This window comes from Acytostelium subglobosum, assembly GCF_000787575.1.
Source record: "Acytostelium subglobosum LB1 DNA, scaffold: scaffold32, whole genome shotgun sequence".
NCBI classification, from domain to species: Eukaryota; Evosea; class Eumycetozoa; order Acytosteliales; family Acytosteliaceae; genus Acytostelium; species Acytostelium subglobosum.
This window is the reverse complement of record NW_012236501.1, coordinates 313406-336321: the sequence shown is the minus strand read 5'-3', so window position 1 is coordinate 336321 and position 22916 is coordinate 313406. Positions and strand designations below refer to the sequence as shown.

Here is a 22916-nt window from a genome sequence, read left to right as displayed (position 1 = left end):
TTGTTGGTTAGCTTTAGAACACCTGTGATGAATACGAGGTCGTCAAAGGCCTGAACCATGAACTGTTGGTCGTTGTAAGTGCATTGGTACACTGGTCCAAGCTCGCCTTGAGCAACTGGATTGTGGATATCGTATTTCCCTGTGATGTTTGGATGGTTAAACGACTTGCTGTGGAGTGCCAGCACATCGAGGTAGTGTGAATGGTACCGATCAAGCACTTTCTGGATATTGCGAGGTATTTGTGATGTCTTAGCTCTGTAAAGATATATTTGGTGTCTAGATATTATTGCATTCTTGATAGCTTTGATTTGTTGAATCACTATGATATTGATAATGCTTTCTAATGATCTGATTTTGATTGAGTTTGAAAACAGCTGAAGTTTCTCTTGGATATCTGTATCTTTGATTGAGGTATCTTTATCCACTTTGAAGTGTGACACGATGTTCTCCATGATGAGTGATCCAATCTCGCGGGAAATCTCAAGATTTAAAAGGTTGACTAATATATTATTGTTCTCTCGTACAATGTCCACAACCATCTTCTTGATGTATCTCTTTGATGAGGAAACACTATCCTCTCTTGTGAAGTTTGAGAAGCAATGTCCAATCTCTTTTGCCACTCGATCATCGATATCTGTGAGCATTTGATCCAGCAGGTCAACTCTCATGAACGTGATGTTGCCATTTGTATGATCAATGTGCAATGAGTCTTGCTGGCTGGTGGAACTTATCAATTTCTTCAAGAGTTTAGGAACGGATGCAAGAATGCCAAATATAGAAAGCGTGATATTCTCGCAAACATCATACATCTGACTATCAAGATCAGCAAGGAAGTTATCCAACTTGGCGAAAAGGTATTTCTTCCTCGATGACATGACATCCAAATCACTCCCAATCTTTGCCAATGACCAAACATTCTTTGAAAGTTGGTCTTTGATGATCCACTTGGTGAGCCGATCGATGAACTGAGTGAAGATGTACCTGTTCTCGGGGGACTTGGGTTGCTTGATGAATGCAAGTGAGTTGGCAACAGCAAATCGTCTCTGATCAATAAACCTGGAGATGTTCTTCTTCTTTTGATTGGAGGCCACGAGCTTCTCGAAACAGTGGGCAGTGTGATTGTTGATCAAATGGAATGGCACCTCATCGCCAGGGTCAATATTGTTAATGATCGCAATCTGGCTCTTGGAGACCTTGGTGTTGACAAAGAATATTGAATCACTCTCAAGGTTCCATCCCTTGGGCAACGAGTTGATGAGGTCGGGAATTGCCATCATCTCGCCATCAGAGAAGGCTGAGTTTGCATAGCAGAAGAGTGTTCCTGAGGGCTGGTAGACATTGAAGAACTGCTTGCGGATTGTGATGAGTGATGCATGGTCAGCGATGCTGAAGCCTGGCACATCGATGAGCTCCAATCCAGTCCCCAGCAGTGGTGATGGGAACTCTGCCTTGACAATCTTGCTGGCCCACTCTTTGAATGCATCTGAGTTGCTTTCGACGTTGGCGGGTCGTCGCAAGTGAGCAGAAAGGTGTTGTCTCAAGTCCTTCATTGACACGATATTATCAATCGTCTCATCTTCAATGGATTTCAGTATGCTTGGCTCAGATGTGACCTCGAAGAACTTGATACGAATAGTTGTCGAGTGAGACAGAATGCATATCCTGCCAGAGGTGTGTCCAGGACCCGATGGCATCAGATCTTGTCCAACATTAAGTGATAGTAATGTGTTGATCAATGTCGACTGTTGATGATGATGATGTCATTGTGAGTGATCCACATGTCTACTTCCCAGCCTGCATGCCTGCTTACCTTTCCCGAGTGAGATGCACCTGATAAGACCAACTTGAATGAGACTCTACATTGTGGTACGACTTCACTCGTCAATGATTGACTTTGGTGTTGTGCATCATCAATACTATCATAATGATCGGTACACTCTTTCTTGAATTGATAATCTTGAGTGACTCTATCATTCTCTTCATTGGGTCATCTATTGACTCTGCCCCCAATGGCAGCTTGTCAAAGTCGTTCGTCCAACACATGTTGTTGGCATTCATCTTGTTATCTGTTTATGAGTGTTGTTGGAGAGCCAGAACATATCAAATGAGATGTCATATGCAACTCAAAGGAGATAAAAATTTGATTGGCTTTGAGGACAACAATAAATCTAGATTTTTTATTTCTGAAGTTCTAAGTCGTGAAGAAGGTTCGGTGTCAACGAAAAGGTAATATACAAGAACACGATGTTTATGTAGTAATAGTACCCAACCCAATAATAATACGTTCGATCACCTTTGGAAGGACAAGGTGGTCATTTTACAACTTTATTTTTGGATATGTTTCCAAACTATATTTGATATTATATAATATAAGAAAATCTATCATCGATACATTTGAAAATAGTTAGTTTTAATATATATATATATAATTTAGTTTGGAATTAATTATTTACGATGAATCAAAATAATAATCAAGTTGAAGATCAAACATCTTTAAAAGTCGCCCAATTCAACTCAGCTGACACAACACCACAAGCTGTTGGCGAGCCACAAGCAAAGGCAGTGCTGAATGGAGGTGAGATAAGACCGGTCCTAGCATCTGTAAATTGACACTTAAACTAACTTTGCATCTATTAACGAACAGATGTACTTGGTATCAATTTCTCGGCTGCCCTTTCTCAAGGAAATGATGGAGAACAGTCAGTGAAGTTCAATAAGCCATGAGGGCCAAAGGCGAACAGGAAGAAGATTTATGATCAGTATAGCTAATGATGTATGAAGGGGATGAATAAACGTTGGTTGACGCATTCGATTAATGACAGTAGGGGAGTTTATTTTTGAAGCTCAACGTAGTTTGATGGGAACTGATGGCAGCGAAGATGCAGTTAGTACTTGTGAACACCAGTTAAGTCTCAATCAATCAATCAATCAAATAACATACCATTCCAGAGTTTCCATTGGTCTCTCCCTGCCACCAATCATTGTCAACCTTCTTGATCAGTGTGATGATGTCATTCTCCTTGAATGTGAGCTCGTCTGATTGTTGAGCATCATAATCGTACAAAGCAATATATTTAGGTGCTACTGGTGCTGCAGCTGTTTATAATCAACATATTAGTACTCATGACCTGCTCAATCAATCAATCAATCAATGTTAACTTACGTTTGGGAGCAGCTGGCTTGGGAGCGCCTGGTGTTGGAAGTGGCATGCCGCGTCCGGCAGGCTTGGATGGGGCACCACCTGGAGCTGGAAGTGGCATACCGCGACCACCGGCAGGCTTGGCCATGCCTGGTGCTGGAGATGGTGCGGCAGCCTGTTTGGGTGCGCCAGGTGATGGGAGAGGTGTACCTCTTCCGCCAGCAGGCGATGGCATAGGTGTACCTCTACCTCCTGCGGGCTTGACTGCGCCTGGAGCTGGGGCTGATGGTGCGGCCTGCTTTGGAGCACCTGGCGATGGCAAAGGCATACCACGTCCTCCAGCTGGAGCTGCTGGCTTGGGTCCACCGGCCATTGGAGATGGCTTGGACATTCCTCCAGCAGGTGGTTTGTTACCGGCTGGGCTGGGCATTGGTGCCATCTTCTTGGCACCGCCTGGCGCGGGCATGGGCATACCCATTCCACGTCCAGCGCCACCGGCAGCTGGCTTGGGACCTCCAGCTGTTGGAGTAGCTACGCGCTTTGGTGCTGCGCTCGATCCAGATGACGACGACACGAATGTCTTGCTTGGGTTCTTGCGTGGCTTGTTGATGGTTGACGAGGCGGGCATGCCAGAAGCGATGTGCACAGTGTTCTTCTTGTAGAATGCCTCCTTGTGCATCTCGTCCTTGACAAACTTGCAAGTGTTGTTGCTGTTCTTCTTCTTGTGATACTCTACGTCCTGCTGGAAGACGACGGGTAGCTGTGTGCCCTTCTGCTTGTTGATCTGTGCCATCAGCTCGGTCTTGAAGTCGCAGACCAGCGCAATGTCGCCCTCGTTGGGCGCGCGCACAAAGATGTAGTTGTCGCCAAGTGTCGACATTGCGAATGAAGCCACCTCCTGCAAGGGCAGACGGCGGTCGAGCAGATACTGTGCAAGGTTCTTCTTCTGCTTGAGCTTTATCAGGTAGATGGCCTGACGTGTGACGATGAGGAAGCGCGGGCTCATCTTGTTGGCCGAGAGCAGTGGATGCATGATGATCTGGCACTTGGCCGACAGGATCACCTCTTCATTGCGACCCTCTGCCATGGCGTCCAGCAGGTAGTTCTGCGAGCGCACGTCCAGGTAGTCTCCATAGTACTTGCGCACACTGATCATCGAGAAACGCTGACGCTCCTTACGGCCAGTGATGAGCTGCTCGGTCTGCTGGCGCAAGTCAAAGAAGGGTGAGGCCTGCTTGAGAGCGCGGTAGTAGCCCTGGATGGTCTGGGCGCAGCGGTGGCGGTACATCTTGTAGTTCTTGAAGGCGTTCTTGATGCGGTTGGAGCACTCAAACTGGAAGGCCTTGTAGTTGCGGTAGGCGTTCTTGATACGCGACGCCATGTCGTGCCAGTAGCGCTCGCGTGTCTCCTCGAGGGCAAACAACATCTCGGGGTGGCGAATGAACACCTTGCTCTTTCCAATCTGGAACTGGCTGTTGTCGACGTTTTGTGATTGGAGGATGGCGCGGCAGCCGCCGAGCGCGTCGCCCTTCCAGATGTTGTTGGCGGCGTAACAGGTCTTGTCCGAGAGCAGGTAGTAGCGCTCGAGGAACTTCTGGAAGAAGGTACGGTAGGCAAAACCGGCACGACGCACCTTGATGTTGTCGAGAAGACCCAGGTACTTGATCTGATGGAGCACACGTGGACCGTCAAAGACGTCGGCGCGCTTCACATCGTTGGACTTGAGACAACGGATGTAATGTGGCGTGGCCTTCATGAGTGTGGCGACGAGATCGTTGGCCTGCGACTTGATCTTGAAGCCGGCTGTGGTGGGCAGCTTCTTTGAGTCGGGGTCGATGACGTCGGGGAAGAGCGCGACGAGGAAGTTGTTGGTGGAGATCTGCAGCAGCTCCAGATGGTCCTTGAGCAGCGTGTCCTTGTTCTTCTCGATCATGCCGGCGCCCTCGTAAGTGACGTCTCCGGCGTAATGCTTCACGCAAAAGGCATTGCCACGCGTGTCAAAGTGAGCGTTGGACTTGCACACGGCAATACGTTGCAGCAACGACTTGTCAGCGCCGTCGGTCTGCGAGTGGACCGCGCGGCACACGTCGTCTAGGATCAAGAAGATGCCGGGCGGGTTCTTGCCCTCGATCAGCTCGCACACAATCTTGTTGTCAAAGAACTGGATGGGCTCCCACTTGATGCCCTCGCGCACGTACTCCTCCTGCTCCATCTTGAGCGTGAACTCGATGAAGATCTGCTGCAGCTTCTCGTTGACGTAGTTGATGCAGAACTGCTCGAATCCATTGCGATCAAACACTTCGAATCCATAGATGTCCAGCACACCAATCATGAGGCCGGTGGTCGGGTTCTCCATGGCCTTGTTGATGCGGTCCACCAGCCAGTTGAACAGACGGTCGTAGATGGCCTTGGCCAGCGCGTCACGGCCCGAGATGGCCTGCGCCTTGTTCAGTGGCACATTGTATTGGGTGCCGCGCTGGTTGCCGCGCTTGGTCTCAAGCTGGCGGAACTCGAGCGCCGTCTTGAGCAGGTTGGCGGGAACGCTCAGCAGCTGCGCGCAAAAGTCCAGCACAGACTGGTCAGACACGACACACTTGTCTCCCGCCTGCTCGGTAAAGTCCACGTTGCCAAGCCACAGGATACCAGAGATCAGCTTGAATATGTTGTACTGCTCCTGTGCGTTGATGCCAATGACGTTCATGGCGTGGCGTGTGGCCTCAAACTCCTCGACGTCGTCCACGCCGTCAATGTCAAGCGTGTTGCCCTTGGTGAGGTAGGCAAAGTTCTCTGGGCCGTAGATGCCAAACTCCTCCTGCTCCTTGGCGGTGGCGCCGCGGCAGAACTGGTAGAAGATGTGGAAGTTACGCTCGCCGTTCAGCTGGAAGACGACACGCGACTTCTCCAGCAAGTAGTTGGTGATCTTGCCGCCCTCTGGCTCGTTCTTGGCGTTGAACTGGATCTCAAAGTACTTGCCGAAACGCGACGAGTTGTTGTTGCGCAGTGTCTTGGCGTTACCAAACGCCTCGAGCAGTGGGTTGGTCTCGAGGATGATCGACTTGACGTGCTCGACCTTCTTGTTGCCCGTACTGCCCGCCTCGCCACTGACGGCGGCGATGTACTGCATGATCTTCTTGGCGGCCTCGGTCTTGCCGGCGCCCGACTCACCCGAGATGATGACACACTGGTTCTCCTTCTCGTTGATCATCGAGCGGTAGGTCTGCTCGGCCACACCATAGACGTGTGGTGGCAGCTCGATACGCGACTTGCCCTCGTACTCGTGCAGGATCTCGTCGGTGTAGATGGGTATTGGCTTGAATGGATTGACCGAGATCAACACATCACCGATACTCGTGTAGATGATGTCCTTCTCGAAACGCTTCTTCAAATTCTCGAGGATCTGGTCATTGGTCACCTTTGACAACAATGTCATGTCGTCCAGACCCTCATTCTTCATGGCGTTATTCCAATCTGGTTTCTTGTTGGCCATGATTGTTGTTGATGTTGTTGTTTGATTGATCTATTGTATATCTGCACCATAGTTGATTGATTATATGTATGTGTATGATTGATGTTCATGAACATGTTAGTAAAGTGTTCTAGAACATCAACTTGTGAAGAATGAGCAGGGGAGTGTGGGGGAGTCGAAGAAGTTCAAACACTTGAGGTCTTGAAGAACTCCCACTTGTCTCGTGGACTTGTCCACTCCTCGAATCATGATCGGACTTAAAGATGTACACATACCTGATGATGATGGACTTGTCAATCTAGTACAAATAATAATAATGTTACAAATATAAATATGATATGTTACAAATACAAATAAATGTTATTAGTAACAATGAAAAATAAATAAATAATGTATAATAAGAAGTATATATGTATAAATAATATATATCTATGTTCTTTGTTTGTTGTTTAGTACATTCATATGCAAGGATGCCCAAAGACATTCGAGTGTCGTGTTGGGGTGATCAATGACCACCCACAACCCAATGTTTTGTCCAGATGTTGTGATTGGGATAGATCAAACTTTTGCAAGTTTAATCAAAATCACCCACTTTTTTGTGTCTTGATCAATGGGATGGGTTCATGAATCTAATTCTGGGTGGACCCGCTTTCAATGAATCATGGGCTGGGCTTATACCATCAATTTATGGGACTCAGTGTATTCGTGAATAGTTCATTTATCATTGCTATTTCCACCTTTTACCAATCATCTAGTAGTAGTAGTTATTGTCTTCAATCTTTGAATAGATAAATGAAGAGATAAAAGTGTGGAGTTAGAATGAGATGTCAAATTCTTGTTCAAAGTGTTGATTTTACAACTAGACGACCTTCGGTGAACTTCACCAAAGTGGATCAAAGAACAAAAGTGGTTCAAAAGTTTGCTAACTTTCATTCATTGATTCATTCATTCATTTATTTATTCATTCATATACATGTATATATTAAACAGATAGAAATATGTCCAACAGGTCGAGAGTTTATAGCAACCCTCACGGTGAACCAGAGGGTGACTCATTTAAGATCACTGATGAGGAGGAGTTGCAGGATCTAAAGATCATGGCCAAGAAAGCATTTTCTGTACTCAAGCCGTATAATCTTGATGAGTTTGGCTTTAAAGACATTAACGGCGATGTACATACCAACAGCAAAACACTCTTGACAAGTCTTCCAACAACAAAAGACGACATACTCACGCTCTACTTGCACATTCCCAGTAAGTACAAACACTTTACTATGTTCATGTAACATACATGTTACATTTAATACTTACATACACTCAATCAAAACTCTGCTACAGGAGTTGATGACCAAGCTACTCGTAAGTTCAAAAGATGAGCGCGCATGATGAGTGAATGTAGTCAAGTTACTTACAATTGGCTCATCCTTTGTCACAATAGCAAAGAGGTACTTTGAAGAAGAGTTAGTCGCTGAGTATGATGATCGACTAAAGAAAGTCAAGTTTGATCATTCTATTGTCACCTTGCCCGCATCGCCATCCTCCCTCCACACTGATCGCACTCGGTTTGATTTCCAGGACAAACTGGTCAAGGTGGTCAAAAGGGCGATAACAGATAGACTCATGACCTTCATCACCAATAATCATGGCATTAACCGTGGAGTCTATGTGCAGGGTCCTCAAGGTGTGGGCAAGTCACACTCAATCTTCCAGATCGCCTCGGCTCTCAAGCAGGACACTACTAACAGAGTGTTGTACATCAGTGACTGTGGAGGCTGGGTTGGAGCCTCAAATCCCTTTCAATTCTTTATGGAGTGTCTGGACAATGCATTTATGTACGCTGGTGACAAATTTGTTCAAGACCACCCCAGTCGCCACAAATATGACGATGACAGCTTCCTTCGCCTCATGGATGATGTGGCCCGCCACTGCTCAAAGAATGATCTGCAAGCATATTTCTTCTTTGACCAACACAATGGCTTGTCAGACCAAGACCGCATGAAAAAACCCTTCTCTATTGCCGAGGTATATTTGGTCCGCAGTATTTTGTGGATCAAACAGTTGGTCATCGTCTCGGGCTCGGCCAACAACAGATACTACCTAAAGGTTGCAAAGGATGCAAATTGGCCAGTATTTCAGTACAACGAGGGCTACACCGACGATGAGTTCAAACAGTGGCAGAGCATCGAGACCACCAAGAAGTTCGCCACTCTGAGCCCTGACGACATTGAGTTGATCAAGGTCCTTACCAACTTCATCCCGTATGTTACCTTAACACCATCTCAGGCTGTTTGTTACTTTACTAACAATGTGTGCATGAACGGCAGAATGGAGCTCACCCATATTTCCAAGGTTTGGAGAGACAACAACTCACTCACTCTGGCTGATGTGGTCAAGTCGTACAAAGATATACGCTCTCCACAAATTAATGAACAGGACCAACACTTCTACGATGAATTCATCACTAACGCACCCATAGCGGCGGATTACAACCGCGCAATATCCTTGGTCTTTCTTGGTATTCCCTCCACAGGTCTTTCAACAAAGCTCAACCAACAGCTCATGTATAGAGACTCTGACGCGCGCATTGTCCCCATCTTTCCACTAATTCAACAAATACTTTCGAATCGCTATCTCAATACTCAGACTTACATTGAACATTCATTGGAAATATACCGCTCAATCTTTACAAGATCAATCAACATGACGAGCGATGTATTGGGGCGATGTGTCGAGAAGTACCTGGTCGAAACGCTTCAGAGGGAGAATAATACAACACTGACCTGGAACATCTCTCAGATTAATTGCACAAGTAGAGATGATCCAACGAACAGAGGCAAGCTCATTATCAGCGCCAGTCGTACCGATATTATATTCAAGGCACAACCAGTCAAGACTCAATTCATTTATGATACTCGCTTCAATGGCGTCGACTGGACAATCGATTCCTTGCTGGTGCCAACATCTCCAAGCTTCCCAATTGTAGATTGGTTCTTCTGGAACTCAAAGAACAAGCTGCTCACTGCATGCCAAGTCACCGTCGGAAAGTCTCACTCGAACAAGTGGCAGGGATCCACACTTCAGACGAAGGCCAAGGCAGCGTCGAAATACCTTCAAGATCAGTTCATGTGGTTCGCCACCAAAGATTTAGATTATAAAGACATGAGCTTCAACAACCAGCTGATTGTCTTCCTCGACAACACCAGTGTCCATAATTCTTTTCCGCTTCTGGCTCAACTGAAAGTTGACTAGACTTGTACCATATTCAATCAATCTCAAATAAACCAGATGATCATCGTTTTAGAGAGATATGATATTGTATGATACATTTTCGATCCTGAGACTTAAGCCACTGTATAAGGATTCCAACAGATACGACGATCACAGTTGAGGCCGTCAAGTGCTAACATGTCTTGGTCCGAGATGACAAAGTCAAAGATGTTGGCATTCTCCTTTATCCTCTCTTCCTTGATTGACTTTGGAATGACAATAACATTCTTTTGAATGGCCCATCGCAACAATACCTGTGCTGGTGTCTTGTTCAATGTCGTAGCAATGCCTGTCAACACCTTGTCCTGGAACTGTGTAGTGCAATGGGTAAGTGTTAGGGTTAAGGACGTGGGCGAGGGCAAGGGTTGGGTGATCCAGAAGACACATACCGAATCCTTATCAGCACGAACTAATGATGAGTATGCTTCCAAGGCAATACCATTGCCTTGACAAAAGGCCAACAAGTCTTTGTTGTAGAGGAATGGATGGAACTCAACTTGGTTGACATGTGGCTTGACCTTGCAATGTTTGAACAACTCCTCGAGATGTGCCACGGTGTAGTTGCTCACACCAATCGATCGGCACTTCTTCTGCTCGTAGAGTGTCTCGAATGCACGCCATGTCTCTGCGCGGATTGTAGAGTTGATCGGTGCAGATGGCTGATTGCCCGCCACACCAGGCCAGTGAATCAAGTAGAGGTCCAGATAGTCCAGTCCCAAACGTTTGAGTGAGCCCTCACATCCTGCCATAGCCTTCTCATAGCCATGCTCTGAAGTCGATGCCTTTGTCGTGATGAACAGATCCTCACGCTTTACACGGCCAGAACTAAACAACTCCTTGAGTACATTACCAATGGCCTCTTCATTTCTATAACTTGATGCTGTATCAATTGCAATATAACCTGTATCCAATGCACTTAACAATGTCTTCTTGATGTCTGCGACCATCACCTGGTATGTGCCCACTGTACAGTATATGCTTGTTTGTTAGCACTCACTCCTCATTCAATCAATGTGATGTTGTGACATACATCCAAAGAGGGGCATGGCTACACCATTGCTAAGTGCTATAGTTGATCTTATTGTTAGATGTGACATGTGTATATATATGTGTATGTATTTATCTGTTTGTTATTTGTATGATTGATGAATGAATGAACGAAAGAGTGATGTTCAAGTTGATAAAGTGAACCAAAGTCCCATTTTTCATTCATTTCTTCAAAATCCTTCACAGAGATAGATACAGATAATTGATACAGATAATACTACTACACTGGGATATTTATGTACATTGATGTTGACTATGTTGATGGGAATAGGTAGTTGTTGAGCTCAACCAACTTTGATACAACATGCTTGATGGTCGCATCATCCATGAAGCATAGCTCTACCAACTCTATGAATGTATCGCGATACTTTGCTGGTATACTATTGCTGCTTTCAATCATTCGTTTGGGATCAGACAATATCTCTTCGATTGTGTATCTACGTAGCATTGGTTTGGGCAACAACTCGACGATCGCCACGCCCAGTAAGGACAGGTCGGATATCTGCGACAGTAAGCTTGGATCTTCACAGGTGACCTGTCCCTCCTTCACATCGCCAAACATCGATAGGTATACATCCTTGGTGTCCATGTCGGTGTACATGAACTCCAGTTTGACGTTCTCATGCACGATCCCACGGAACAGGTACACGCCAGTATGCAGGTGTTGAACAGCCATGGCCACTCGCGTGATCATTGACAGCGACTGGGCTAGCGTCATCTTTGATATGTTCTCCTTGAGGTATGGTATAAGCGGGCGACACTGTTTGTACAACAATAGCCATTCCACTTGATCATTGTTGTTGGCGCCGTCATTGTTGGGCGCCGATGAGATTGGTCGTTTGAAGATAGCGTGCATTGGCAACATTGTTGTGTCATTCGTAGTGCTCTTGCCCAGCCTCGCGTACATGGCCACCTTGTTGGAGTTGTGTTGGATGACATACTTGGGCGGCGCGACCTGGACCATGTAAGTCTGATTCCTGAACGTCCCACTGTACACTGTACCACAATCACTCTGCGCCACGACGTTGGCTGGCACCGCGCTCACCTTTAGGCTGTCCATCTCAAAGGGGAAGTGCAGACGACAGTTCAGCTCCAAAGTTTCGATGTAGAGTGCTTGGTACTTGGCTTTGGAGAGATCGACATTCTGTGGCGACATGCTGGCCAACTTGACGTGGCGCACCAGGCGGCCCAGTCGACTCGATAGCAAGGCCCTGAACACGGCCACCTGTTTTCTGATCTCATAGCCAACGTCCTCTTGTAGCGAGACGTAATCGACTGTGTCTGGATAGATCGCTACCAGTGACTTGAAGTCCTTGTTCCTTTGTGCCTTGGCCGTGAAGTGTCGCAGGAACCCTTCAAACATCTTTGATCTAATATCGCCGGCGATGGTCGAGGACAGGAGCCTGGCGAATGGCGACGAGAAGTTGGTCTCAAAGTCGTCAAACGTAAGCTTGAACTGCATCACGATGATGTCCTCGTCGTCACCATGCTCGTGCGTCAGGAACTTGTTCAATCCAATCTCTTTGACAAATCTAGCCTCGAACTCATTGATCACATTCTTAATGCGGCCATCAAAGAAGAGTCGCGTGGCCAGGCCCAGCTGAAAGGCCTTGTCCCTCTGTGCTGCTTTGTAGATGTTGGCTTGATATTGATCAATCTCCAGCCCCGCCTCGTCAGAGAAGAGGGCAGTCCTGATGTCCTGGACCAGCTTCTCAAAGATCTTGATGGCGACGGCCACGATGTGCATGACGTAGTACTCGAGCAGGGTGTCGGCCTCCTTATGAAGGTTGGCCATGTCGTCGAGCTTGTCGCCAACGTAGCTCTGAATGGACCTGACCTTGATCGACATTGAGTGCGACTCGAGCTCGACCATCCTCAGCACGAGATCGCAATGGCGCTGTGTCAGGCGGGCCATCCACTTGATCAATCGATTGACAAACTGTTTGAATATGTGTCTGTTCTCCATCGACTTTGGCTTGCTTACAAAGTCCAGCGCATTGACAATGGCGAATCGTCTGTCAACAATATCCATTGATGCGCTCAGACTGGATGACTTGAGCTTCGAGAAGCAATCTGTTGAGTGGCTGTCGATCAACTCGAGTGGCACCTCCTCGTCTAGTTCGATAAAATTGTTGACGGCCACCTCCTTCTTGGACGTCTTGGTGTTGGCAAAGAAGATGAACTCATCATCAATGTTGGAGCCAGGCTTGCACGACTTGTTGTTGCTCCAGTCGTTGTTGGGCAGCGAGTTCAACAAGTCGGACACTGCCTGGACTTCAGCATCAGAGATGGTGTTGGGATAACAAAACATGACGCCAGTGGGATAGTAGGCACTGAAGAACTGCTTGCGGATACTGAACAATGATGCGTCGTCCGAGACGCTGAAGCCTGGCACATCGATGATCTCGAGACCAGTCTCGAGCAATGCTGATGGGAACTCGACCATCACAATCTTGCTGGCCCACTCTGGGAATGCCAATGGGTCTATATCATTGTCGTTGTCTGCATTGGAATCATCAGCGTCGCCTTTCTTCTTGGGTCGTACGAGGTGTTTGGTCATGCATTCTTGTAGCTGTCTCCTCGTATCCAATGTTATCGTCTCACTGTCTATACACTTTAGCTTGCTAGGCTCCACCCCTTGTTGAGGTATGACCTTGAAGAACCTAACGCGTATCGTTGTCGAGTGAGCCAATACACATATCCTGCCAGAGGTATGTCCGCCACCTGATGGCATTAGCTGACACCCAAGTAATGTGTTGATCAATGTTGACTGTTTGTTTGATTGATTGAGTGATCATGTTAGAGAGTGCTCTTTGATTGAATGATGCCATCGACATCATCTCAACATACCTTTCCAGAATGTGTTGGGCCTGCTAATACCAACTTGACGTTGTTGAATGGTTTGATTGAGTGATTGATGTCTTTGGTGATGACGTTACCAACGAGTGAATGACATGTTGACAATTGGTTGATCTTATCATTGCACTCTGTCTTGAGCTCTTTAAATTTCTTTAGTGATTCGATCAACCTCTTCAAAGGATCATCGATGGCCTCGACCTCTGTTGGTAGATTGTTAATGTGACAATCATAGTCGAACAACCAAGTTGAGTTCATCTTATTGTTTTATTGGTACAAAAAGTAATAATAAAGATTCATTTTTTATTATTGAATTGTTTGTTTTGGGCTTGAGTTTCAAAGTTCAAAGATGGAACACATGTTATCAAATAAATTAAATTAATAATAATAAATTAATTTGAGTACTGGATGTTTATGAATATTACTTTAGCTGATCTAACCTTAATAAAATGTCACTGAACATCGTTGGGTAGTAGAATATTAAACACAATAACTCATAAATAGGACGACAATACCCTAATGGTATCCTGTCATTGTCCCAGTCCAAATAATTTAGAAATTGTTTCACTTCATCGATCCTATATCTTTGCAGTTTTGGCAACAGCTCCATGATGACAATGCCAATTGACTCCATGGTAGTGTACCAATATGAATAATCTAAGTCATTGGATTGAGTGGACAGACTCGCTTCATCTTTCCTCCAAAGAGAAGAATACCTCTTTGGTTTCGATATCTATAAATATGCACTCCAGGTTCACCTTAATCTTTTTGATTGAGTTATCATCAACATTCCGATCTTTCAAAGCATTTACAATACTATTGATAATGACCAATGATTGTTTGATTGTCATTGAAGAGATGTGCTCTTCGAGGTATGCCAACAATGGATCGCACTTCTTATACACAAACAACCACTCCGTACAATCTGAACGATGATCTTGGAAGATGCCATGAAGTGGTAACATAGGTGAAGCCTGTACTTCATTGGAAACAATGCCAAACACTGAGCTGTTGTTGGTGGTAGACTGGACCCAGTATGGTTGATTCCTGAGTGTTGCAATGTAAACTGGTCCATTTCCCCAGTCTACACGGAGGTTGTCGAATGGGAAGTGCAACTTGGTGTCGAGTACCAGTACATTACAATAGAGTGTTTGGTATTGTACATTCGAAAGATGGATACTCTCTTGTGTCATGCTGGCTGCTTTGATACTCCTGCCTACAAGAGCCATTTGTGTCTGAAGGTAGTTCGCCAATATAACGAATTGTCGAGCTTGGACCCAATAAATCGCATATAGCAAATTTAAATGATCAATTAGATCTGGATACTTCTTGACTTGGGACTTGAGACTATTCATTAGGTTGGGTACCTTGACGTGATTGATGAATGTCTCATACAGCGTAGATCTGATCTTGTCCACTATTGCCCTTGAAAGGAGGTCACCAAATGCTGTAGAAAATGTGTCCTTGAAGCAGCCCATCGAGTCACTAATCATCATAATTGAGAATAGTTCTTCTTTAAAGCTCACATTGGTGAATGAGTTAATCTCTACAGTCAAAGTCCTCCCTAGCTGATCGATAACCTTCTCGATGATGCTATCGAAAAGGTGTTTCATTTCTTGTTGGAATCTGGTTGAATTGTCTTTAACATCCAAATTCTTAATGGATAGCTGAGTCGATTTGATACAATTCTTGGTGGACTTCAGACCCAACACCTCCATGAAACGAACAGGGATCGTGTCAACTATCCTATTAACTGAGACTGAAACGTCGTTTGCATATTGGTTCAGCACATCAAATGTGTCCCTCTTTAGAGTGTCAATGTCACAGTCATGGCCAAGTTTGAATTTCAATGAATCTCCAACTTTCCACATTGATTTGCATTCGAGTTCGATCATCCTTAGTAATGTGTGACCTTGTTGTTGGAATATCTTTGCAATCCACTTGATCAGTTGGTCGATGAATTGATTGAACATATATCTCGTTCCAACAGACTTGGGTTGTTTGATGAAATCCAGTGCATTGACAATTGAGAATCGTCTCTTGGATGCATTGGGAATCGATTTCTCAACTTTTGAGAAGCAGATGTCTGTGTAGGAGTTGATCAACTCGAGTGGGATCTCATCACCTTGATCAATGTTGTTGTTGAGTGCCACCTCACTCTTGGACCTCTTGGTGTTGACAAAGAGCATTGAATCATTGTGATCGCTCGGTAATGAGTGAATGAGATCAGGCATGGCCAACACTTCACCATCAGAGAACGCCGTGTTGGAGTAACAAAACATGATGCCTGTGGGTTGGTAGACATTGAAGAACTGCTTGCGGATGCTGAACAATGATGCATGATCAGAGATGCTGAAGCCTGGAACATCGATGATCTCCAATCCAGTCCGGAGCAATGGTGATGGGAACTCGACTCTCACAATCTTGCTGGCCCATTCTTTGAATGTCAATGGGTCTGCTTCATTGTCGATACCTGCTGGTCTTGATAGATGTTGTTTCAATGTGGTCTGTAGTTGTCTTTGATTCTCGATTGTGATGGTCTCATCATCGATACACTCTAACCTGCTGGGATGATCCTGATCTTGGTGTGGTATCACTTTGAAGAACTTGATTCTGATCGTTGTCGAGTGAGCCAGAATGCATATCCTTCCTGATGTGTGACCGCCACTTGATGGCATCAGTTGACATGACAGTAATGTGTTGATCAATGTTGACTGTTTGATTGTTTGAGTGAGTAAGATTGATTGAGTGTCCCACTCATGATGACATACCTTTCCAGAGTGAGTTGGACCAGCCAATACAATCTTGATGTTTGAGTTATCTTTGATGTACCAATCGAATGATTTCGATGTGCCAACTACATCACCAAATGCTTTGTGACAATCTGATAGCTTGTTGGTCATGTCATAACACTCTGTCCTGAGAGCATTGAATGTGTTGAGTGATTCAATCAATCTCTTTGAAGGATCATCGATTGCCTCCAACTCTGTTGATAGTCTCTCAATGTGGCATTCATTGTTGAACAACCAATGAGGATTGTTTGATCCCATAATAATAATATTGTTGTTGTATTTGTAGTTGTACTTGTTATTGTTGTGAGGTCGAATGAATAGTCTGTTTGATCATTGACAGAGAGGTGACCATCACGGAGTTGCCTTTGATTTTTCAAGTCTTCTTTTGATCATTTCTACAGATACATCAATGATATTTATTATTTTGTAGGTCTTCTTCTTCTTGGAAGATTTACTCAACAATACAGGTGTTTTGAATGACTTGTTTGTTCGTTGCAATCATTCCAATAGAGCATTGTTATACTTGTATGCAACAACACTCTTACTGTCGAATTGGAAGTGCCAACAGCCTGGTGCCTGAACAATCGACATACATCTTAACTTATCAGCACACAAGCATAGATGTGACTTCCAACTCTGATATGATATCCTTGATGTTCGACTTGTTGTTGAAGCACATGTTGATCAAGTCGACTCAACATATCCAAACTTTGCTAAGTATATATCCTTTGTGCTAGGATTAATGTAAATGGACTCTAACCTAAACCTATAATGAGTTGGATCACTCTCGTCTTGTAAATACTCCAATGCTTTGGCCAATTGATTGATCATTGTCATTGATTGAGTGATACTCATCGTTGAGATATTCTTCTCGAGGTATGGCAACAAAGGGCTCTGTTTCTTGTACACCAAGAGCCACTCCTCAATGTCACCTACACCATTTTGTTGTTGTTGCTGTTGTTGATGACAATGTTGTTTGAACATTGAGTGAAGTGGTATAATTGGTATACCCTTGGCGACGTTGTATCCTGACATAACCTGTTTTGTCAATTCGAATTGGTAACTTAGAGGTAGCTCTGCAAAGTTGACCACCTGTACCATGAATGACTTGTTCCTGAACGACCCCTTGTACACTGGCCCGATGGTTCCGCGGGCAACCACCTTGGATCGATCGACTTTGAGATCGAACGGGAGCAGTAAATGACTCCTGAGTGCATACATATCATTGAATAGTGATATGTATTTGGGCAATGATGTATCGATGTTGTTGTTTAGCGTGGTGGATGCCCGGACAATGTGTCCCAAAATATCGTGATGTCGCTTGATATGTACTTTGAATCTTGATATGTTGCCCTGTACCACCTGTACAGCATTCCTCTTCATTGTTCGAATGCTAATCGTTTCGGGATACTTCCTGATCTGTGTGTTGAACTCGCTCCATACCATCTTGGGCTCCTTGAAGTGTCGCATGATGCCTTCATACGGACTGATTGCGCTCTTGATTGATCCAAAGAGATGATGGACAACATCTTTCTTGTGTACACTATCGCTGGTGTTGGCCTCCATGGCGTTGTTGAGCAGCTCCTGAACAATGTCCGAATTTTTGTAAAGCAAGATGTCTGTGAGTGAGTGAATCTCATTGTTGATGAGCCTATCGATTGGATTGAGTGCCAACTTGATGATGTCCTCAATGATGTACTTCATGGGCTTTGGATCATTCACATTATTTGAAGTGTTGGTGATGTTGTCATGAGCGCTTTGGATGATCAACTGGTTGGACTCCTGGGCGAATGCTGACTTGATGACTGATGGGATAGTATCGATGATCTTGGACACGGCATCACCTAGGTTCTTTGAATAAGTGTCAACCAACACATTGGCTTCCTGGAGCATCCTTCCAAAGTCTTTATCATTGCCAATGTACTTTGAGAAAGATATAACCTTGATTGTCATAAAGTGACACTCTTGAAAGATTATTTTTGAAATGATAATCGACTGACATTGGAACAACCTGATCATCCATCTTATGAGTCGATTGATGAATTGCTTGAATATATATCTGTTCTCAACTGATCGAGGTTGTTTGATAAAGTCCAATGCATTGACAATTCCAAATCGTCTCTGATCAACACACATGGGCGTGCTGATGCTTGATGACTTCACCTTGGAGAAGCAGTTGACAGAGTGGCTGTCGATCAACTCGAGTGGCACGTCCTCACCCTGGCCGATGTTATTGTTGGTTGCCACCTCACTCTTGGATGTCTTGGTGTTGGCAAAGAAGAAGTATTCACTGGTCTTGCTCCAGTTTCCAGGGAGTGATTCATTCAGGTCCTTGACAGCCAACACCTCGGCGTCAGAAAATGTGTTTGGGTAACAGAAGAGGATGCCAGTGGGCTTATATACATTGAAGAACTGCTTGCGGATGCTGAACAATGATGCTTGATCAGACTTGCTGAAGCCTGGAACATCGATGATCTCAATGCCTGTCTCGAGTAGTGGAGATGGGAACTCGACTCTCACAATCTTGCTGGCCCACTCTTCGAATGCATCTGAATCATCATCGATGCCAACAGGTCGAATGAGATGAGTATGCAGCTGCTTTCTCGTCTCCAAGTTGAATGTGTTACACTCAAACTTGATCGTCTCATCCTCTTGACACTGTAGTGTGTTGGGCATCTTCTGATTGTATGACCTTGAAGAACTTGATGTTGATCGTTGTCGAGTGAGCCAGAACGCATATTCTTCCAGATGTATGTCCTGCACCTGATGGCATCAAATTGGGAGTCGACAGTAATGTGTTGATCAATGTTGACTGTTTGTTTGATTGATTGAGTGGGAATGCTCCTGTATGAGTGATTGATTGATTGATTGATTGAGTGTGCTCACCTCCAAACCTCATCGCATCACAGAGGACATACCTTGCCTGAATGAGTTGGTCCAGCCAAGACCAACTTGACATCCGTGTTGTCTTTGGTGAACTCTTTGAGGAGATGCGTTGAGTCAACAACATCACTCAACAGTGCATGACACCTTGATAGATCATTGATCTTGTCATTGCACTTCATCTTTAGCGCACTGAATATCTTGGCAGTCTCCACCATCTTCTTGAGTGGATCATCGATGTCCTCCACCTCTGATGGCAGATCATCAATATGATACTTTGATTCAACAAGCCAATTGGCACTCATCCTAGCAAATATTGAAATAGATAGTTATTTGTAGTTGTGTTGTTGCAAAGTAACAGTCATAGAAGTGTAGAATGATATGATTGAGCGACAGAGTTTGGTCATCTGATCAAACGAAACATGTTTAAAGTGGGGAATTACTTTATCTATTTCACACCCCGTGTCATTAATGTTATCTTCATTATTAACATCTCTCTTATAACTATATTACTCATTGCATATACACCTTTATCTCACAGTACATATTACTCTTACACCTTATTCCTATGGCTAAATTGATCATTACGGCCACCTATAATGGTGACACCAAGAAACGGTATGCCCCACTTTACGCACTCGTCCAGTTGACACCATCTCTAACATTGAATCATTAAGCACCTTCAAACAGGATGGAGATGAACTCAAACTACTACACATTAGATGATCTGTGGAGTATATTGACAGAGCTCTTTACCCTCGAACCCAGAACAAATATAGACTCACTTATTATGAGGACCCAAACAACAAGTCGTCTCAATGGATATCCATTACAGACAATGATGATCTACAAGAGGCCTATATTCCTGTATATGATGAGAAACCAACCTCCTGGACATTCAGACTGGCTGTACAGAAGAAGACAAGTACGTACAACATCATCTTTCATTACTAACATACACACAAGTCGCAGCGAATGTACAACAAGGTGTTCAATCAATCAGTCAATCAATCAATTAAACATACAGATACATTTATTGTCTAATGATAGCGGCGTTGAGCTCATCCAACTGTGCAATGACATGTTTGATCGTCGCATCTTTGTTGAAACAAATAAACAACAACTCCAACAGAGCATTGTTATACTTGTTTGGCAACAACATCTTGACAACTTTGGTGATCGTGATCTTTGTATACTTCATCAATCTTATACCTTTGTAGTATTGGTTTGGGCAACAGCTCCACGATCATCACACCGAGCAACGCCAGGTCTGTTGAACAGGTGACGTTGCCCGGACCTTTTGATACAACCTGCTGGGACACCGCACCAAACATCGACAGATACACGTCTCTGGTGTTGGCATCCATGTACAGGAACTCCAGAAAGAGGTATTCGTGGATGACCGAGCCAAACAGGTATACGCCATAGTGTAGGTAGTCCAATGCTTTAACGACTCGATTGATTATCTTGAATGATTGATTGATCGTCATCTTATGTATGTTGTCCCTAAGGTATGGCAGCAATGGGTCGCACTTCTTGAACACCATCAGCCACTCCTTCAATGGCTCACCACCGCCACTGCCACCGCCACCGCCACTGCCACCGCCTCCTATTTTAAACAAGCCATGCAGCGGCAACATGGGCCTCTCCTCGGACACTCCTTTGCCCATGAATACAGACCATTCCACTATGTTAAAGTTGAACTGTATCACCTTACTTGGCTTGCAAACCTGTACTATGTATGATCGATCTCTAAATGTACCGTTGTACACTTCTCCCATGTCACTGTAGCCTAGAACTGCTGACCTGTTTGGCACGTGTACTGTGTCTAATGGGAAGTGCAGCTTGGTGCTGAGTGCCTGCACCTCTACATACAACGCCTCGTACTGAACCTTTGAGTTCTTCATACTGTCTGGCGAGTTGTGGGCTGATCTGATTCGACGACAAAGACCTGCATAACGCCTCTGTAGATGGTCCCTGAGCTTGAGCATGTAACCCTTGACCTCAGTGTCAATCTTGGTCTTCAATGTGAGGACATCGATCCTATCTGGATACTTGAGCGATTGGGACTTGAGATCCCTCGTGAGTGAAGGTGGCTTGAAGTGGCGCAGTAGGTTGACGTACAGGTTGGCACTGATGATGCTCATCACAGTGCTGGTGAGGAGCAAAGTGAACGGCATCGATTCAGCGTTCTCAATGTCCTCGATGCATTCCTTGAGCAACCTAAGCACGTAGTCCTCGGCCTTGCCCTTCTCAACCAACTGGTATGTCTTGTCAATCGCACCGGCCAACTCCAAAATGTCCTTGACCAAGACCTTCTCGATGAACTTGTCAAAGAAGTCCATAATGGCCAGCATGAACTTGCCTTTCCTCTCTCGCTTCGCTGTCTTCTTGACCATCACCTGGATCGCCTCCAACTCTTGCAGAGTCGGTGTCAGGGCCATGGTCTTCTTCAGCTCCTCTGGTACCTTGGCAATGATCGCGTACAAAACATCATCGAGGTACTTGTCAAAGTCTTCCATTGTGGTCTTGGCTGCTTGGAGAAGCTTGTCAAGGTCAAGCTCCATGCCCATATGGTGCTGCATTGAACCATCATCGATGACGAGTGGCAATCTTGCTCCACTAACTTCAACACCAGTTCACCATGCTTCTGGTACAGTCTGCCCAGCCACCTGATAAGACGATTGATGAACAGTTTGAATATTCAACATGTCTGTTCTCGACGGACCGCGACAATCTGATAAAGTCCATCGAGTTGACAATGGCGAATCGTCGGTCATCGATGCACAACGATTCGTTCGAGCTCAGACTGGACGACTTGAGCTTCGCAAAGCAGTCACTGGCGTGCACGTGGATCAACTCGAGCGGCACCTCATCATTGGGGTCGATGCCATTGTTGTTGGCAACCTCACCCTTGGACGTCTTGGTGTTGGCAAAGAAGATGAACTCCTTGGTGTAGGTGGGCTTGGACACGAGGTTGGCCGGCAGCGACTTGATCAGGTCCTTTACGGCGTCCGAGAAGGCGTTGGCGTAGCAGAAGACGACGCCAGTGGGCTGGAAGACCTCAAAGAAGTCCTTGCGAATGGCAAACAATGAATCGTTGTCTGAGATGCTGAAGCCTGGAAGATCAATGAGGGCCAGGCCAGGCTCGAGCAGTGGCGATGGGAACTCGACCCTCACAATCTTGCGGGCCCACTCCTCGAATGCCGCTGGGTCATCGTCGATGCCCTCTGGTCGCGACAAGTGTTCCTTCATCAAAGCCTGTAGCTGCTTCTTTGTCTCTACGTTGAATACTATCATGATCTGTTCCTTGAATTACTCCAATCGCTTCATTGTTTCTTCCAACTTTGTAATGATGGTTGTCTTCTTGTTGAAGTACTTCATGATTAAATCGACCCATGTCGTGATTGATGTTCTTTGGTATCTTCGGCGATTACCACTCCAGGATCATTCCAAGTCGTGTTGG

General features: G+C 45.2%; 12 protein-coding genes across 12 annotated transcripts; 2 read left to right on the top strand and 10 right to left on the bottom strand.

Moving 5' to 3' along the window:
* Positions 1–319: 319 nt before the first annotated feature.
* On the bottom strand, positions 320–1694 carry SAMD00019534_114550 (hypothetical protein; the record flags this gene model as incomplete). The annotated part of the gene is made up of 2 exons (XM_012893459.1): positions 320–340; positions 525–1694. 2 exons carry the CDS (start codon positions 1692–1694, stop codon positions 320–322), a joined length of 1191 nt encoding a protein of 396 aa, XP_012748913.1.
* Positions 1695–2831: 1137 nt separating this feature from the next.
* SAMD00019534_114540 (hypothetical protein) lies at positions 2832–6626 on the bottom strand (the record flags this gene model as incomplete). Its single annotated transcript, XM_012893458.1, has 3 exons — positions 2832–2864; positions 2942–3096; positions 3164–6626. The coding sequence occupies 3 exons, from the start codon at positions 6624–6626 to the stop codon at positions 2832–2834; spliced, it is 3651 nt and encodes a 1216-aa protein (XP_012748912.1).
* A 977-nt stretch (positions 6627–7603) lies between these two features.
* On the top strand, positions 7604–9854 carry SAMD00019534_114530 (hypothetical protein; the record flags this gene model as incomplete). The annotated part of the gene is made up of 4 exons (XM_012893457.1): positions 7604–7859; positions 7944–7964; positions 8044–8863; positions 8930–9854. The coding sequence occupies 4 exons, from the start codon at positions 7604–7606 to the stop codon at positions 9852–9854; spliced, it is 2022 nt and encodes a 673-aa protein (XP_012748911.1).
* A 92-nt stretch (positions 9855–9946) lies between these two features.
* SAMD00019534_114520 (hypothetical protein) lies at positions 9947–10969 on the bottom strand (the record flags this gene model as incomplete). Its single annotated transcript, XM_012893456.1, has 3 exons — positions 9947–10183; positions 10262–10836; positions 10903–10969. The coding sequence occupies 3 exons, from the start codon at positions 10967–10969 to the stop codon at positions 9947–9949; spliced, it is 879 nt and encodes a 292-aa protein (XP_012748910.1).
* Positions 10970–11172: 203 nt separating this feature from the next.
* Positions 11173–14033, bottom strand: SAMD00019534_114510 (hypothetical protein; the record flags this gene model as incomplete). Its single annotated transcript, XM_012893455.1, has 2 exons — positions 11173–13689; positions 13770–14033. 2 exons carry the CDS (start codon positions 14031–14033, stop codon positions 11173–11175), a joined length of 2781 nt encoding a protein of 926 aa, XP_012748909.1.
* A 431-nt stretch (positions 14034–14464) lies between these two features.
* Positions 14465–14968, bottom strand: SAMD00019534_114500 (hypothetical protein; the record flags this gene model as incomplete). The annotated part of the gene is made up of 1 exon (XM_012893454.1): positions 14465–14968. The coding sequence occupies one exon, from the start codon at positions 14966–14968 to the stop codon at positions 14465–14467; it is 504 nt and encodes a 167-aa protein (XP_012748908.1).
* A 371-nt stretch (positions 14969–15339) lies between these two features.
* On the bottom strand, positions 15340–16825 carry SAMD00019534_114490 (hypothetical protein; the record flags this gene model as incomplete). The annotated part of the gene is made up of 3 exons (XM_012893453.1): positions 15340–15368; positions 15460–16489; positions 16547–16825. 3 exons carry the CDS (start codon positions 16823–16825, stop codon positions 15340–15342), a joined length of 1338 nt encoding a protein of 445 aa, XP_012748907.1.
* Positions 16826–17251: 426 nt separating this feature from the next.
* On the bottom strand, positions 17252–19243 carry SAMD00019534_114480 (hypothetical protein; the record flags this gene model as incomplete). The annotated part of the gene is made up of 1 exon (XM_012893452.1): positions 17252–19243. The coding sequence occupies one exon, from the start codon at positions 19241–19243 to the stop codon at positions 17252–17254; it is 1992 nt and encodes a 663-aa protein (XP_012748906.1).
* A 126-nt stretch (positions 19244–19369) lies between these two features.
* On the bottom strand, positions 19370–19755 carry SAMD00019534_114470 (hypothetical protein; the record flags this gene model as incomplete). Its single annotated transcript, XM_012893451.1, has 2 exons — positions 19370–19411; positions 19486–19755. The coding sequence occupies 2 exons, from the start codon at positions 19753–19755 to the stop codon at positions 19370–19372; spliced, it is 312 nt and encodes a 103-aa protein (XP_012748905.1).
* Positions 19756–20049: 294 nt separating this feature from the next.
* Positions 20050–20591, top strand: SAMD00019534_114460 (hypothetical protein; the record flags this gene model as incomplete). The annotated part of the gene is made up of 2 exons (XM_012893450.1): positions 20050–20068; positions 20128–20591. Coding segments are annotated over 2 exons (483 nt in total), but the record flags the coding sequence as incomplete, so codon positions are not given.
* On the bottom strand, positions 20484–22023 carry SAMD00019534_114450 (hypothetical protein; the record flags this gene model as incomplete). The annotated part of the gene is made up of 2 exons (XM_012893449.1): positions 20484–20620; positions 20706–22023. 2 exons carry the CDS (start codon positions 22021–22023, stop codon positions 20484–20486), a joined length of 1455 nt encoding a protein of 484 aa, XP_012748903.1.
* Positions 22024–22078: 55 nt separating this feature from the next.
* SAMD00019534_114440 (hypothetical protein) lies at positions 22079–22750 on the bottom strand (the record flags this gene model as incomplete). Its single annotated transcript, XM_012893448.1, has 1 exon — positions 22079–22750. One exon carries the CDS (start codon positions 22748–22750, stop codon positions 22079–22081), a length of 672 nt encoding a protein of 223 aa, XP_012748902.1.
* Between the last annotated feature and the right edge of the window lie 166 nt (positions 22751–22916).